The sequence below is a fragment of the Ailuropoda melanoleuca genome, chromosome 1, assembly GCF_002007445.2.
Source record: "Ailuropoda melanoleuca isolate Jingjing chromosome 1, ASM200744v2, whole genome shotgun sequence".
NCBI classification, from domain to species: domain Eukaryota; kingdom Metazoa; phylum Chordata; class Mammalia; order Carnivora; family Ursidae; genus Ailuropoda; species Ailuropoda melanoleuca.
This window is the reverse complement of record NC_048218.1, coordinates 206,548,937-206,566,613: the sequence shown is the minus strand read 5'-3', so window position 1 is coordinate 206,566,613 and position 17,677 is coordinate 206,548,937. Positions and strand designations below refer to the sequence as shown.

The following is a 17,677-nucleotide window of genomic DNA, read 5'->3' as shown; positions in this document are numbered from 1 at the left end:
GGCACGCCGGGGACCGGCCCAGGGTCCGCCGGAGGGTGGCGGCCCGGGGCCTGGGGCGTTGTGGTCCGGCAGCGCCGCCCGCGCGTCCCGGTGCGCCCTCCTTGCCTGGCGTCCCGCGCCACGTCCACGCCCGGGCAGGGTGGGCTGAGCTGGGGGCGGGTTGGGTGGAGGGAGGGGCACCGGCCCAGCAGCTGCCGCCGCCTTCTCGTCGGCCGCAAACTTTCACAAAGCGGCGTGTCCGGCCTCATCAATCTCCATTAATAATAGTTGGTTGGGCCGCGGGGGGCGGGCGGGGGTCCCGGGCCGGCCGTCCGGGCCGGTGGGAACNGCACTGCCTTCTCCATCGACTCCCTGATCGGGCCGCCGCCGCCTCGCTCCGGCCACTTGCTCTACACCGGCTATCCCATGTTCATGCCCTACCGGCCGCTAGTGCTGCCGCAGGCGCTGGCCCCTGCACCGCTGCCTGCTGGCCTCCCGCCTCTCGCCCCACTAGCCTCCTTTGCCGGCCGCCTTACCAACACCTTCTGTGCGGGACTGGGCCAGGCCGTGCCCTCGATGGTGGCGCTGACCACCGCGCTGCCCAGCTTCGCGGAGCCGCCCGACGCCTTCTACGGGCCCCAGGAGCTCGCCGCTGCCGCCGCCGCCGCCGCCACTGCCGCCCGAAACAACTCCGAGCCGGGCGGCCGACGCCCGGAGGGTGGGCTGGAAGCCGACGAGTTGCTGCTCACCCGGGAGAAAGTGGCAGAGCCCCCACCGCCCCCGCCTCCGCACTTCTCAGAGACTTTCCCAAGTCTGCCGGGTAAGTGCTGGGCCGACCAGGGCGCCGGGCGGGAGGCTCGTTCACTTGGAAATCCCAGACAGCAGCCTGCTCAGAATCTCAGCACCTGCCTGGAGCCCTGGAATCCCAGACCCGCAGATGTCGGGTTCTGCAGAACCACCTCCAATTCTGTTCCAAACACGGCACCTCTAGATCCCAGAACCGCTGCCCTGCTCTGTCTTCCAGAGTGCCTGAAGCCTCACCAAAGACTTCCCAGTACTCCCTTCCAAATTAGCACCTTTCCTCCCAGCATTCTCGTCCTCAAGCCTTGGCTCCCACTTCCCTGAGATTTTAAGAATCCGTTCATTTTTCTCCTCTGCGGAGAATAGAGATGCTGCAAGTGTGGGATTCCTGGGGACACTTAGCAAGACCATAGGGTGAAGGTACACCGGGGCAGCTGTCAATTCAGAAAGGGGAAGGCAGTTCTGGCTCCTGAGAAGCTTGTGTTGACCCCAAATAGGCTCTGTGAATGCAGGGGCAAAGGGAGGGTCTTCAAGCAGAGTGACCACGGTGGTGACCTGTCTTTGCCTTAGCAGTAGAGGTCACTTCTGAATTGGCATATTTAGAGATCAGCCTTGAAGAACTGAGTAGGGGGCCTAAGGGAACATTAGCTAGCAGGGGGCCTAGCACCTGCTGGACCAGGACTGACCCGGAGGTCAAGATGGAGGCTAAAGACTGGGCTGGGTTGGGCGTGGCACAAATGCGGAGTCAAGAATCTAGCTAAGATTCTGGAACCAGTGAGATTCAGCCAAGAGATAATTCAGGAACCCTGGCTCCTCCAGGGGAAGATGCTCTCTCAATAGAGGCAGTGTGTATTAAACTGAACCCTGTTTAGAATCAAGCTAGCTGGAGCCCCCTGACCTCCCTAATCGATCCTCAACCCCTAGATGCCAGAAAAGCTTTCCCGTATCCAGGGGCAGATCCAGGTGTGATGAGATCCAGAGCTTACACAATTTAGTGGACTCTGTTTAAGAAAAACAGGCTGCGTGCAAGTGTGGGGTTCCTGAAGCTTAAACTTCTTTAGCACCAGGATAAATCCACCTCTGCTTAACCATTTGTCACATCAGCTTAGCAGGTAAAAGCGACCCAGGGAGGCCTGGGGGCTGACTCTAGGAGAGGCAAGGAGGAGATCCAAGAGTCCTTTTGTCCTTTGCCAGGAGAAGACAGTTCCTAGTGATAGGTTTCTGGGCCCTTCCTTGAAATTGTCCCAAGGTCTAACCACTTTCAGACCCCCAAGCGCTGCTACAGGGCCTGTCTTCCTCTCGTTTTCCCCTTTAGCCCTGGGCATTTTGGCTTTGAGGATTCTGCTGTTGTTTTTGTACCGGGTTGGGCCAGGGGGACCCAGTGGCTAAAGTCTGAGCGGCATCTCCTAAGGAGGATCAAAAGGAAACGACAGAGCAGCAACTGGAAGGTGGGAGGAACTCTTCGCGAGAGGAGAGGGCCCGGGGCTGCAGCGGAGAGGGGGCCAGCTGGCAGGATGAGCAGAAGAACGGATCAGTAGGATTTTCGGAATAATAGTCCTAAGGCAGAAAAGAGCAAGGCAGACCATCAGAGGGATGGCTTTGGGGGTAATAGGAGCTGGAGGAACAAGCAGACACCTGAGGAAGAGACGAGCTGAGGGGGAGCAGAAAGGGAGACATGCTAGGGGAGGAGCTGGGGAGGAATATGCCCAAACCATGGGAGAACTTGTCCTACTCTTTCATGTTCCCCTCAGTTGTTTATTTTGACCCATTTGTAGAATGAAGGCTCTTTTCTGAAGCAGGTAGAATATTGGCTGTAAAACCAGGTAGTGTAGGAGGGTGTAAGCAGAGGAAAAGAACAGAAGAGAAACACTGAGGAAAGAAGAATAGAGGAAAGGAAGGGCCAACAAATGCACACTATCCCCAGATTATCCAAAGAGAGAATATGAGGGAGAAGAGATCTGCCTACTGGAAGAGAGAGGTACAAAGGATTTCTAGCCTGGGCTAGAGGAAGAGGGAACAGCATCTCTGGACCAGAAATGGTGTGTGAAAGAGTTCTGTTTTGAGAGGCTTGGGAAGGAGCTAAATAAATGTCCTGGTAGGAAACAGGGAAGTGTCAACCCTAGGAGTGATTTTTTTTAAAAGGTTTTTTAATACTGGGAGTGATAGTAAACTGGAATTTATATAGAGAGAATAATGAAGGAAAGATCATCATCTAAGGAAGATATTGGAAGCAATCAAAAGACACTTGTTCTTGGAGTAAAGACAAGAATGATGCGAAGGAGACCTTACAGAGGAAGAATGCTGAGAGGGGTAGAGTAAAGGTAATCGCTCATATTGGGAAGAGTTTGTAGTGGGGCTTTTGGGGCAGGGCAGGAAGGACAGATTTCAGAAGAAACAAACAAGGAGGATAGAGACTGGGACTTCTATCTGCGACCCCCACTTCTTATTCTCAGTACAGACTTTTCTGAGTCTTCCTCACCACACCACTCACGCCCACCTGCCCAGGCTTCATTTTTTTCTCCTGCAGTAGTTGAGAAAAGAAAAAGAAATTCCAGAAATGTTAGACATAAAATCGGTTTGGGGAGTGATGACACATGGCCTGTGCTGGAAATGGTGGGAAAACGAATACTCTATTTTGGAAATTGTATTAAAGTATTTAGCGTGAAATGAGAGTTTTTGCTTGAATAATGGGATTGAAACCTCAACATTAAAAGTGTTTGGAGAAAGAAAGCTATCTTTAAAATGACAGAGGAGGAATTGCTGTTCTAGTGTGAATGGGTGACATTGGCCTGAAATTATTAATTTATATTTGTTTAATGTTTTACAGTTACTAACGCTGTTAAATGAAATTATAGTGAAGATAGGCCAATCTGGAGAATGATGAATGAAGTTCTTTTTTGTTGGGAATTACTATTTTTTTTTTTGAAAATTTGCTTCGAGTTAACATACACACCACCTTACTACAACTGATGATGAAGAAAACAACTTTATTATGATTCAGTTGCAGGGGTAGAAGCTATATTAGCAGGCAAAAAGAAATACCACGTACAGAAATAATGGGTAGAAAAGGTATTGAGAATGTTAGATTGAAAATAATTCTGTGTTTAGAATGTGGGGAACAGTGAGGATCACTGGGGAAGGTGTCTTAGTGGAAGTGATAAAAGAGGAGAGAATTTTGAATTGATAGAGAAGATTTAAAAGTATGAATCAGCAGAAGGCCCCAGAGTAGTGCTGTCTAGCAAGCCATTTATGTAATTAGAATATTATTAGCCATCTTAAAAAGGTGGAAATAAATAGGTGAAATTAATTTTAATATATTTTATTTAAATCAATATGTCCAATACTATTTTAGCATTACTCAATATAAAAAAACTTAATGAGACCTTCTATAGCTTCCTTCTGTATTATCTTTGAAATCCAGCGTGTATTTTATACTTTCAGCACATCTCAGTTCAGATTAGCCACGTTTCAAAGGGTCAGTGGCCTCACGTGGGCAGTGGTGACTTGTATTCATCCGCATAACAGATCCAGAGAGTCGTAAGAGCAGAGTCACGTGAGAGTGATGGGGAAAAGGCGCTTTGAATTGGGGTGATAGCGAAGTCTTTGATGTATTAGAAGAATGGGGAAAAGACAGCCGTAAAGTCTAAATGAGAGAAGGGACAGAGAATTCTGCCGTGAGTGAGTGGGGCAGTGATGACCCTGCGGTATGTGAAGGTGCCTGTGAACTCTGCCTGAGAGTAATCAAAGCCGACCTGACGACGTGCACATGCACATTTCAGCACCGATGGGTAAGGATGGTCCCGCGTGCTGGGGGCATGATGGAAAGAGCTGTCCATCTGGAGAAATGCAGAAGAAAACTTTAAACTGGGGGTGCTTAGGGCAATGATTCAGGGAGAAAGGAGTTGGATTGCTTGAAAACAAAGACATAAGAAGTGAAGGATGGTAGATAATCCAAATATAATTGTTGGACGGATGATCAAAATATAGCGAGAGATTGACGTGAAAGATAATGCCAGTATTGAGCATGGTGAAGAAAACATTTGAAAAGAAAACATTGAGATGATATAGGAAAGAGAATGTGATGGAATGAACCTGGGAGATGGCAGTGTAGTAAACATTATTTTGTTTCATTGTTTTTATTTTATTTTTATTTATTTATTTGCCAGAGAAAGAGGGAGAGAGCACAAGCAGGGGGAGCAGCAGGCAGAGGGAGAAGCAGCCTCCCCGCTGAGCAAGGAGCCCAATGCTGGACTGGATCCCAGGACCCTGGGATCATGACCTGAGCCGAAGGCAGATGCTCGACTGACTGACCTACCCAGGTGTCCCTAGTGAACATTATTTTTAAAAACTAAAAATAAAAAACCTAATTTTTTAAAAATAATTTTATTTTAGAGAGAGTGAGCAGGGGAGGGGCAGAGGGAGAGGGAGAGAATATCAAGCAAATTCCCGCTGAGCACAGAGCCCGACATGGGGCTCGATCCCAGGACCCTGAGATCATGATCTGAGCCGAAACCAAGAGTTGGATGCTTAACTGACTGAGTCACACAGGCGCCCCAAAATTTGCTAATTTCTGAACAGAGATTGGCAGTAATGATGGAAATCATGCAAGGAGACTAGGGAAACTTCCTAGGAGCATGATATTTGAGGGCTGATTGCTGTAAGCTAAGCACTCAATGATAGCGGGAGAACATTTTAGATGACCATCGATTAATTTTTGAATAGGTACCCATTATGACTGTCAATATGTATTTACTGATGAGAGAAAAACAGGAAATAATGTGGCACAGAATCAGAGACTTCTGTTGTTAGAAACAGGAGGGAAATTTTACTTGGAAGTGATGGAGACCCGTGTTTTCCTAGAAATGTTGAGGAAAAGCACACAGTGGGAGTGTTTGCTCCATTGGCATTTATAGAAAGGCACATGTGGCTTTAACTTAATGTGATTGAAAGAACATTTATCAAGGAGTCGTGACACACGTGACACACGCGCTGAGGTGCCAGCTTTGTCACTTAGCTGCGAAACCTTGGCAAATTGCTTCCTTCAATTCAGGGAACGTTTACTGAGTGTCTGTTACGGACTTAGCATATTCAAGACACTACGGGAGATTCAAAGTCTTACAACTTCTCTAGCCTTCAGTTTCCTCATCTGTAACATAAAGGCTTTGATTCAGATTATTTTTAACGTTTGCATCAATTCCATAAAATAAAAGCTTGTTTTTCTAGCTTCGATGTTTAAAGTAGGGTTCTGACACGGATTTCGTGGACCTCTTATAAAAGGATCTGTTCATTATGGGTGGGGAAAAATTATATCTTTATTTTTATGAACTTCTAACTAAAATTTGGCATTTTTTTCAGTTATGAGTGTAGGCCAGAAACCATAGTGGTTTCAGCAGTAACAGATTTGTGTCACCAACAGAAATCATAGATCTTTTCTTTTCTTTTCTTTTCTTTTTTTTAAGATTTATTTATTTATTTATTCTACAGAGATAGAGACAGCCAGCGAGAGAGGGAACACAAGCAGGGGGAGTGGGAGAGGAAGAAGCAGGCTCACAGCAGAGGAGCCTGATGTGGGGCTGGATCCCAGAACGCTGGGATCACGCCCTGAGCCGAAGGCAGACGCTCAACCGCTGTGCCACCCAGGCGCCCCCATATTTTCTTATAAATTTATAGACTTTGGAGGCATCTTGTTTAATGAATTAACAAAGAAACATACATGATTATAACACAAATTCATTTTTAAATATCTGAAAACTGCAATTTTATATAGTTGCCTTCTAATGTAATCCTGTGCATTTTATGTTATATACCTAAACGCATTATTCTGAGAAGGGGCTCATAGGTTGTATCAGACTGCCAAGGAGTTCATGGCACAAAAAGGTTAAGAACCCCTAGTTGAGAGACAGAAATCCCAGAAATGGTAAGAAGAAAATTTTATCTGAAGCACTGGAATGGGATACTGAGGTGCCTTATACCACAGTGAAGGTAACACTTGGGAGGGTTGAATAGAGAAGGGAGATCTCTACAGTGGCAGATGGAAATGTGGAGATAAATATTTAGATGATTAGGAGGATAATTCTTATACTCAGAGTGATGGGCATACATAGTCTATACTGGGAGTAATGGGAGCAAGGCAGTAATTGAAATAATGAGGGGGAAATATTTTAATTGGAAAGGAGGAACATGGCATGATGAACAAAGTGCTTTGCAACGAGAGTAATGTTATGATGGGAAGCTATAGGCAGGAATTTTGCCTCAGAAGTAATCAGGAAAGAAGGATCTTTGCCTTAAAGCTGGGAATGAGGAAATAGAAATGAGAGCATGATGGAGCGGATGTACAAAAAGAGGGAAACTTATGGGGCGCCTGGGTGGCACAGCAGTTAAGCGTCTGCCTTCGGCTCAGGGCGTGATCCCAGCGTTGTGGGATCGAGCCCCACGTCAGGCTCCTCTGCTATGAGCCTGCTTCTTCCTCTCCCACTCCCCCTGCTTGTGTTCCCTCTCTCACTGGCTCTCTCTATCTCTGTCAAATAAATAAATAAATTCTTAAAAAAAAAAAAAAGAGGGAAACTTAAATAGGAACGATGACAAGGAAAGAGTTTGGTGGGAGAGAATTTTTATCTAGAGGGAGCAGGAAAAAAAGCCCCATGCTGTGGGGTAAGAGAGAAGCCCTGGTTCCAAACCAGTGTAAAGGACAGAGCTCTCGATGCCAGTGGTGGTGCCCATGGCTACACTCGTAATGACGGTGAGCAAAGAGGTCTGGGTTGGGAGCGGCGGAGAAGAGTTTTTCAATATGGGAGAAATATGGGGGGAAAGTGTCAGCTTAACATCATGTGGAAGAAATACTGGTGTGCTAATTGGGAGAAACAACTTAGGGGGACAAGATGCTTGAATTTGGTGTGATAGAACGGCAGCTCCCCCAAGTTGAATGAAGTTGCCATAGGAAGCGGTTGTGAAGCAGCGTCTTCGTTCCCTTCCCGCCGTGGACGGGAAAGCAGCGACCTTCAAGTGACGAACTGAGAATCTGTGTTAGAAGCAGCGGGGCTGCAGGGACTTCCGGAGACTAGGATGTGAAAATTGAGGATGGGAGAAACAGAAAGATACTTCTGAACTAGGGGTAATGGGAGATGGATTTCTTGACTGGATTGTGGAGGAAATGGTGTTACAATGGAAGTCTGTATTGGGAGCAATGGGAAGAGAAGGGAGGAAGAGAAATAATCCTGAGAGCGAAGGTAAGAAGCGCTTTGGGCTGGAGTGAGTGACAGCTATTCTCCACGCGATGGGCACACGATGGGCACACACTGGGAGTACGGGATTGAGGGATGCTGGCCACACCTCTCTGCAGCTTAACTTCCTCATCAGTACAATTAGCGGTTTGGCTTAGGTGATCTCCAAAGTCACTTCCAGCTCTACAATTCAGTTTTATCTGTAAGGATACCTCTATTAATGAATTGTTTCCTTTAAAAAAAAAAAAGCATCCTGAGCAAAGGGATTGGGGGAAATTCTCTACTTCCCAGTGCTGAATTGTCGTGGCAGACAAAGAGGAGGTGGGCTGTGTATCTTGAGGTGAAATCAGGTCTGGGCTTCAGGACAGAAAAGGCTTCATCATCTGGGATTGGGGAGGGGTGACTGGAGCTATGGCTGTGTACATTTGTCATATTAAATGAGAGAAACATTTCATGAAGGTGAGCGATCGTACCGAGGCCAAAAAGATTGGGGATCAATTGTGACTGATGCCCTGGTGGGGAAGGAAGCAGTGCCCATCAGGGAGTGAGAAAAGGAAAAGTTGTGGAATCAGTCCCTGGTCTTCTCTATTATTTCTTCATTTGGTACGATATTTGTGACAGGGGACGTGGGAATTCAGTGTTCGCAAAAGAGATGGGGTGCGGCGCAGAGGAACGAGCACGGGCTTTGGACACAGATCTTGACGCTGCTCTTTTTTTGTGAGAGAAATATCAACAGCAAAACCCTAACGTCTGCAGTCACAGCTTGCTCACAAGCAGAATAGGGCAACAATACTTAGCTCACGGAGTTCAGGATTAAGTGAGAAGGTACTTGTCAAGTATCCTAAAGTAATCAGTGTGCAAGAAATTACTGGTATTGTCCTTGTACTGGAAATGGATGGGGAGCGTACCTGGGAATTAAGTTGGGGAAGACTTCTTTATTAAGAACTGGCTAGGATAGGTGACACTCTGTACGACAAGGAGAGATACATCTGGGAGTAATGATAGAAATAGCACTGCATTCTGCGAGGTGTTTCTGGGGGGAAGGCCGGAAGAGAACCAGTGTATGCGTCTCATAAGAGCAGGTTTCACGTTTTTTCTTTGGCTCTTTCTCCCTCCTTTGGTTTCTCTGTCTCGCATTTCAACATTCTCTGTGGATCCCAAGACCACCAAAGCTCTTCTGTGTCCCACTGGGGCCTGTTCTGTTCTTTACATTGTATATTATAAAAAAACACCTCTCCTTTCTTCACCACAATTCCTGTTCTCTCATATATCTGATCTCAGCTTGATGTTAGGAGCAAAGCTATTGGATTAAAATAATTCATACTCAGATGGATTAAGGAGATTTTAAAAAAAGATTTATTTGTTGATTTGAGAGAGAGAGTGGGATGTGGGGGAGAGGGAGAAGGAGAGAAGCAGACTCCCCACTGAGCGTGGAACCCTATGAGGGGCTGGATTTTTTTTTCTTTTAAAGATTTTATTCACTTGACACGTAGAGAGATAGTGAGAGAGAGCGAGCACAGGCAGGGGGAGCCGCAGGCAGAGGGAGAAGCAGGCTCCCCACCGAGCCAGGAGCCAGATGTGGGGCTGGATCCCAGGACTCTGGGATCATGACCTGAGCCAAAGGCAGATGCCCAACTGACTGAGCCACTCAGGTGCCCCAACGTGGCTGGATCTTATGACCCCGAGATCATGACTTGAGCCGAAGTGAAGAATCAGATGCTTAACCGACTGAGCCACCCAGGTGCTCTAAGGAGATTTTTTAAAAGTCCAAGTGAATTTCAAGCCGGTGGAATATTAGGTGGTGTTATTATGAATACTTTCAGGTAACGTGGAGACATTATTTGGGATGGGCGAGCTGTGGGAGTGAGGTGGAGAGGCTCACTTCCCTGGAGCCGTGTGATCATTGTCACTTCCAGTTACAGCGTTGGGTGTAGAACTCTTTGGTTGGCAAGTGACAGTAGCTCAACTCCAATTTAAGCTAAAAGGGGCATTTATTGATTCACATGACTCTAAGTACAGGAGGTGAGTGGATCCAGAAATGCAAGCTGTGTTGCTAGATCTTTCTTTCCTTTCAACCCGGCTCCTCTCTCTTCCTTTGCCTCGTTCTCTCCTTAAGAGAAGTAAGGAAGGGCACAAACACAAGCAGCTCTAATTTCTTATGATCCCGGGTTGAGACCCCAGTGGATTCTAACACACACAAAATTCTAGGGTGACTGATTAACTAGCTTGAGTCCAGTCTCCAGGGAGATGGGAGAGATGGGATGTTAGGATTGGTCAGATGCAGGTCACGTGCCTACGTTGTCATGAAGGTGGGGAAGTGTGATTGACAGTCCCACTGTCCTGGGTAGTTGATGAGAAGCAGTGCCCAAAGGAAGGGGGTGTTGTTAGTGAACAAAAGGAGGAAGGGATGCTGAGCAGAAAAAAACCCCAAACAGATGTCTACCTCAACCAGAAAGAGAGGCAAGGATGTATCTTAACTCCCTTTCAGTATCAGGGAGGAAAGCCTTCTCTCTGGCTGGAGAAGTAGCCCTAGGGGTGATGGAAGGGACACCGGGAGAGGAGCTCTGAAGAGAGCTGTGTAATGAGGAAGGTGGAGAGAGATGAGGATGGTAGAAAAATGTCTGTTCCTCGGTGAGGCTGATTCCTGCACAGGAAAGACTGCACTTGAGGGGTGGGTGACACATTTGTAAACTAGAAGCTAGGGGAAAAAAAAAAAGGATATTAAACCAAAACTGTTTCCAGAGTTTGGCAATGGTATTTTTAAAACGAGAAAATACATTTCTAAATAAAAGGAATGCTGACTGGTAAGATTACATCATACAAACCAATAATGACAGAAAAAAAAATTGATCTGATAGGAATTTTGTCTTGGGGAAATGACAGGACAAGCAGCCTATTCAAGGTAAATTTGGTGAGTGGGGCCTCTCCTACGGTGATTTTAAGAGCCTTCTCTGAGTGTCTAAGGGGAGGTATTGATCAGGCTAGGGCTCTGGAGTGATAAGTGAAAGGGATGAGGGCTGGACTGAAACTGGGTAGCAAGGTTATTTACCTGATGAGGCATCTGGGCATTTCCTTGGAGTGGGAGGGGAGAGGATAGAAGGAGCATTGGTTGGAGATTTCGGAGACCGAGTTTCTAGACATTAATCGATCTCTAGCTGTGTGACTTAGGAGAATCATTTAATCCTTCGGAAACTCAGTATTTTCACCTGAGATAAGGTTACCAACCTCCCATTAGTACTACTAATAGGTCTACTCGATTTCAGTGAGTTGCTTCAAGGTAAATAATAAGTGTGAAAATGTTTTGGATCGTCAAAGGTAACAAGGGTGCCCTTGGCAACGGTAGTGCTTCTATGTCATGAGGGGAGCTCTGAGTGGTGGGGAAATTGCCCTGAACCTGTCATGAAGGTCGGAGGGGTTCTGGATTGCAATGGTGTAGAGAAAATTCCCATGTCAATTTGCAGTAAGGAATGCTGAAGGGTCATAGGAAGAGTGGAGAGAGAGAACGTGAAAATGAATATTCCTTATTGCACCTGAAGTTATAGGGAGGAGCAGTAGTGTGAAATTAATGGGGGCAAGTGAAACACAAATTGAAAGTGAGCTAATTGCTGTAAATGCTGGGAGAAACTACTGTCTCTGGAAAGAACAGAGAAATAATTCTGTCCTGGGCATCATGATGAAGTTTTAGAAATGAGAGTGGTGGTGAATGTACCTCTTTTTGAGGGATGACCTGGGTTTCTTTCCACCTTTTGACCTCACCCGATTTTTTTTTTTAAGATTTTACTTACTTATTTGACAGAGAGAGAGAGAGCACAAGTGGGGGGTGGGGGGAGCAGCAGAGGGACAAGGAGAAGCAGGCTCCCTGCTAAGCAAGGAGCCCGATGCGGGACTCAATCCTGGTATGCTGGGATCATGACCCGAGCCGAAGGCAGGCTTCTAACCAACTGACCACCCAGGTGCCCCCCACCCAATTGTCTCTGTATTCAGGAAGCTGAGTAGTTGACCCAGGATGATCAGAAGGAGACTGACTGTCCTGACAGTAGTTGGGGGAGTGTGAGGGTAGTCGTTTTCGAATAGAGGGAAGAGAAGTCAGAACTGAGTGTAATGGGGGAGAGACTTCTCTTCGGCGAATAATGAAGGCTGTTGATTTTACAGAAGCTAAAACAGAAGAGGGTGGATGAGGGGCGGCAGAGGGGCTCTGTCTGGGGGTCTAAAGTGGTTTTCCACTTTCCAGCACCACAACTCAGGCCCACCATTCTTGGCGACCACAGCTGTGGACTCCCCCTCGAGATAGTGCAAATCTGGTGCTATTTATCTGTTCTCCTGGAGAATACCTACCATGGATTCTTTGGCCCTTGATCTCTTCCCTCCCTGACCAGATCCATTCACAAGATGGGCTTTTCCATATCTCTGGTCTGCTTCCCTTCCTCTCGGAATCAAGACCCCATGCAGGTATGTCCCTGGAGCCTGAGTATTGCTCTCTGGAGGTGGGAAGAATGCCCCTGGCATGGACTTGACAAATAATCACGGTTCAAACCTTGTGATTTCTGGTTCTTAAGATAATAGCATCCACTACGAGAATTCACAAGAACTCTAGATGTTTCCTAATAACCGGTCTGCCCTATAGTCATTCCCCCTGGATATACACTGCACTTCTTTCAGACTCTAGACTTACACGTAAGGAACAAGCTGAAAACTCAATATACTCTTATATTACCAACAATCTCATTTTTCATATACAACAGAACCTTTCTATCTGTTTGGCCTACCTATATACATAGTCAAATTGTTTCCAATTTAAAAATTTTCCTTTTGTTAAAATTATTCTCATTAGAATCATTTCCCATGTAAAATTTTTTGGTGAAGCCTCATTTTATGGATCAAGGTTTTGGGTTTTGTTTTTTTCTTATATCAACCAATTATAGCATCTGCAATTAGTAATTTACTTTTATGGACATTATATCTACCAAGTCCAATTATTCTAAATCAAATTTTGCAATTAAAAATTTTATCAGAAAGATTTACTTCCTTCAGTTTTTAGTCAACACATTTTTCTGTGTGTAATTTTTTATTTTGTTTGATTATATTTACTATTAATCTTCATTACAAATCAGATAAAAAAGAAAGTAGCTTGCGTTTAGTTTTTAGCTAACCCATAAGAAAACAGTAAGCCATTTCAGGATCGCTATATTGTTAAGAACTGGGCTGCTCCATGGCCTATCCGAGTCTGCTGAATAGCTTTCCTTCACTTTGGGATGGACTGCACCTTCAAGTGCCCGTCTTGGTGGAGCAAAGAGCGTGTGGCAGGGTGAAGATGTTTTGCTTTGCTCCAAATGCAGCAGTGTTTTGGGGGAAGAAAGGTAGGGGGTGTGATTTTTTTTTTCTTTTTTCTATCCCTTCTCTAAGCTTTCCAGCCCCTTCAGTTTCTCTGACTCATCATTTCATTCTCCTGCCACTATGTCTGCCCCCACTTGTCTCCTGTCCCAGTCCTCTTTCTGCCTGCTTTGGCCCTTTCTTTCCCACATCTCAGTGTCACCCACTGCCCCAGACCCTGTCCTTTGAGAGCATAGCTGTATTTCCCCCTCCTGGCTGCTTTCTCGTATTGCCCCACCCCCACCTCCTTCCGAGAGTTGCCGATCAGGGGCCTCAAAGTCATGATTATAAAGGCTCAGAGAGAAACTCTTGCCCCTGCCGTTCAGCATCCCACCGGGATCAAGTAACCAAGAGAGGTTGTGAACCTGTGCCCCTTGTACGGCTTTCAAAGCAGCACTGAGGGAGGTCTGCTTATGCAGGCTTGATTTTATGGAATCTGTCTGAAGGCAGAGGGATGGATGATATGATCTCGGGAGGGCCCTGCCAGATCAAGGAACCTGGGAGCCTCATCTCAATCATCATCAGTTTAGATTTATTGGACACCCCCTGGGCGCTTGTAGCTGTGCTAAATGATTTCATCCTTCAAGCCCTGAAATCCAGTGTCTGCCTTTTTACCAGCTGTTTAGAATATTGTAATATTGGGCTGAGTTTTTACAAGCTTTCATTATTCTTTTTGTTATTATGTACTACAAACCAGGTTTTAAAAATTGAAAGAGGATTTAGTAATGATGTGAAGGATTTTCCCTTATTTCTTTGAGCATAAGATTCTATAGATTCCCACTGCATACGGCTTCTCTCCAGCTAATGTGAGATCAGAAGGCATACTGAAAAGTGGGTAGGATAATACTCATGGAGAGAATGTCTTCTGGGCACTGGATGGGGTCGGGCTGTGGGGAATAACTTAGGAGAGGCTTGGGAAAGGAAGAACAGAGGTGGAGACGGGGGGAGGGGGAGAAAGTGCTTGGGAATGTTGACTAAATAAAAAACTAAGTATTTATTGAGTGCCTACTCTGTGCAGATAATTTTCTAGATGCTGAAGATACAGCAGTGAAAAAGTATATTAAAAATCCCTACCTTCATGAAGCTTATATTCTAATAGGAAAAGACAGCCAATAAAATAAATGAATAAAGTTGGTGACATGTATTATAGAAACAAAGTAGAAACGGAAGATAGGAGTACTGAAAGTTTTCATTTTAAAAAGATCAGGGAACGTCTCCTTGGTAAAGTAAGGACCTGAAGGAGACAGGAAATGAGCGAGTGCAAAAATCTAGGTAGAGAGTATAGTATTCTGAACAGAGGAATCATCTGGGGGATGGGCCATGGGGTAGGCAGGGGAGGGGAGGCGAGGACAGGAGCAGGGAAACCAGTTTGGAGAACAGGTTAATGAACCAGGCAGATACGATGCTGACTGGGACTTGTCGCATGCAGGGGACACAGTGTGAAGGGCGGGCTCTGGGAGTGGGCACGGGTTGAGAAAGAGAGGAACAAGGCTTGATTTGAACAAAAAGAAGGATGGAATTACCATTAACCAAGCTGGGAAGGCCATGGGTACAGACAGCGAAGAGCTCGTTCGGGAGCGAGGTCAGGAGTTCTGTTTGGAACGTGTTACGTCTGAGTTCTGCGGAAATGGAAAATAGTGTGGGGAGGGGCCATTAATGAAGAAGAGAATCCAGGATGTGACTCTTGCAGAAAACAACATGGATTTGGCCAGAATGAGGTCTGGGAGGAAGCGTGGGACGTATGACAAGGAGCAACCTCTGTAGATGGACCGAGGGACAGACGGAAGGACAGATGGATGTGAGGCTGGTGCTCGAGAAGCCCGGGAAGCTGCTAGAGGGAACTGAGAGCGCTCACTGAGGAAAAGCAATGAGTAGGAGTTACATAGGTAGGCTGGGTGAGCCTACACGAGTGTGCGCCACGTGGATTTCGAAATTGGATAAAGAATGAAGCCCTAAAGGAAGAAAAGGCAGGGGCTGGGAATAAAAATACCCTCAAGGTGTGAGAGGCCAGAGTGTGATGGAGGTGGGTGATCTGGACGTGGGCCAAGAAGTCTGGCCTCTAAGGAAGGTGTAAACATGGCTCTCGAGGTGCCGCTTGATCACATCAGGGAAGGGAAGGGAACTCCGGGGATGGGCAAGGTACTGGGCTGGTCCTGGAGAGCCCGGAGATGCTCCTTCTGGAGCACAGGCAGGCGGGGAGGGTGCTCGAAGGTGTTCAGTCACACACCCTGCTTCTCTTATAAAGCATTTATCTGTTCCCTTAAGTTCTTTTACTTCGGGTCATGGTCTCAACCTCAGAGTTTATGAGTGTCCGTGGGATGCGTGGTGATTACAGACAGATGCACTTCCGCCCTTATGAAACCCCAACCCCTTTCCCCGTGGGCTCGGTGTTAAAGAGCTGACTAGCTAGTGTCCAGGTTACCCATTTCTTCTTGTTCTCTTTCCTGTTGGTTGGTTTTCTTCTTTTTGTTTCGCTGTGTATTGGCCCTTTGGGCAGAAAACAAGGCAGTTTTACAACTCAACTACTGAAAACATTTGTGATCTGTTATTTGCCGTTCTGACAAAACTGTCCTTGGGTAAGATTAAAACCAATGATTGAAGTAACTATTAGAGTTACATATGGATTTAAAACACTTGATCTGGCTATAATTATAAATAATCAGTCATCTACCAAATGAGTCAAAATTCCTTCTTTTACCATTTTCCTCTCTACATCTTCCCTTGTTGCACTTCTCCTTTCCCATTTTCCCTCCAGTTCTTCCCGCTGACATCAAGCTCAGGGTCTCAGGATTCGGGACTTGAGCAGAAAGCAGCTGTTTGTGCTGCTCTGGCATCCTTGGTGGGGAATGATGACGTCATTTTACAGTTGAGGAGGAGGACAGGGATTGAAAGGGGCCTAGAAGAGCTGAGCAACTGGAAGCTGCTCTGGCCACAGACAAGGTGGCCTGTAGCAGGGAGGGCTCCCCATTCTGGGCTGGCTGCTCTGGTAAAGGAGAACTAGAAGTGGGGGTAAGGACACCTCCCAAATCCCTTGATAACATTTCTTGGGCCCAGGTTTGGGGTGGGGGGTTTGATGAGGATGGGGAATCAGATGACTTACGTTTCCATCTGGAAATGAGATTCTACGATTCTAGATCTAGGGAAGAAGGGAAGTGGGGAGACAGAACAGAGCTCAACCCCGGGGCAGGTGAGGATCCCTAGGAGAGTAACAGGCTGGCAGTGTGATCGCCCCATCTACCCCACAGAGGCGCTTCCTCCCCATGCTGCCTCCTGCCTAGAGCAACGGAGAGGCTTCTGAGCCAGTGCCACACTGCTTCACTGTGGCCTGTGCCGTCTGGATTTGGAGGGGTGAAAAATGAGTGAAAAGCCCTTGGCCCGGGTTTGGAGAAAGCGGGGAAGGCAGTGGGTAGGGAGAATGAGGTGAGGTGGTGGTGGTGGTGGTGGAACTGAGGGGCCCTGGTCCTGGGAATGGCGTTCCTTTGATGTATATTTACTGCCCCCCCCCCGCTATAGTGAAATCTGTGCTGGTTAATACCTTTCTTTCCATCTCTTTGTCTTCCCTGAACCTCTTCCCCACCCCCTATCCTGGATGTGCTGTCCTCGTCTCCCCTCCTCCCCATCTCATCCCTTCCTTGTCTCTGTCTTCCTGCTGCCATTCTGTCCGCGCCTGGCCACGGCTCCACGTGCCTCCTCCAACCTGCCTGCCTCTTCCTTGCCTGCTCCTCCCCGTCCGTTGGTTCTCGCTCCCCACAGCAGAGGGGAAAGTGTACAGCTCAGATGAGGAGAAGCTGGAGGCACCAGCAGGAGACCCAGCAGGCAGCGAACAGGAGGAAGAGGGCTCAGGCGGTGACAGCGAAGACGACGGTTTCCTGGACAGTTCTGCAGGGGGCCCCGGGGCTCTCCTGGGACCTAAACCGAAGCTAAAGGGAAGCCTGGGGACTGGAGCGGAGGAGGGGGCGCCGGTGGCAGCGGGAGTCACAGCTCCTGGGGGCAAAAGCCGACGGCGCCGTACAGCATTTACCAGTGAGCAGCTTTTGGAATTGGAGAAGGAGTTTCATTGCAAGAAATACCTGAGCTTGACAGAGCGTTCCCAGATCGCCCACGCCCTCAAGCTCAGTGAGGTGCAGGTCAAGATCTGGTTTCAGAATCGGCGGGCCAAGTGGAAGCGCATCAAAGCTGGCAATGTGAGCAGCCGTTCTGGGGAGCCCGTAAGAAACCCCAAGATCGTCGTACCCATACCTGTGCATGTCAACAGGTTTGCCGTACGGAGCCAGCACCAACAGATGGAGCAGGGGGCCCGGCCCTGA

General features: G+C 47.3%; 1 protein-coding gene across 1 annotated transcript in view; it reads left to right on the top strand.

Annotated features, from left to right (window-relative positions):
* The window catches only part of GBX1 (gastrulation brain homeobox 1), a 23,291-nt gene extending 5,614 nt beyond the window's left edge, over nucleotides 1-17,677 (top strand). Inside the window, exons 2-3 of the mRNA XM_002915509.4 lie at nucleotides 268-799; nucleotides 17,124-17,677. Coding sequence (XP_002915555.3) covers nucleotides 268-799; nucleotides 17,124-17,677 — 1,086 coding nt within the window. The remainder of the gene's footprint in view (nucleotides 1-267; nucleotides 800-17,123) is intronic.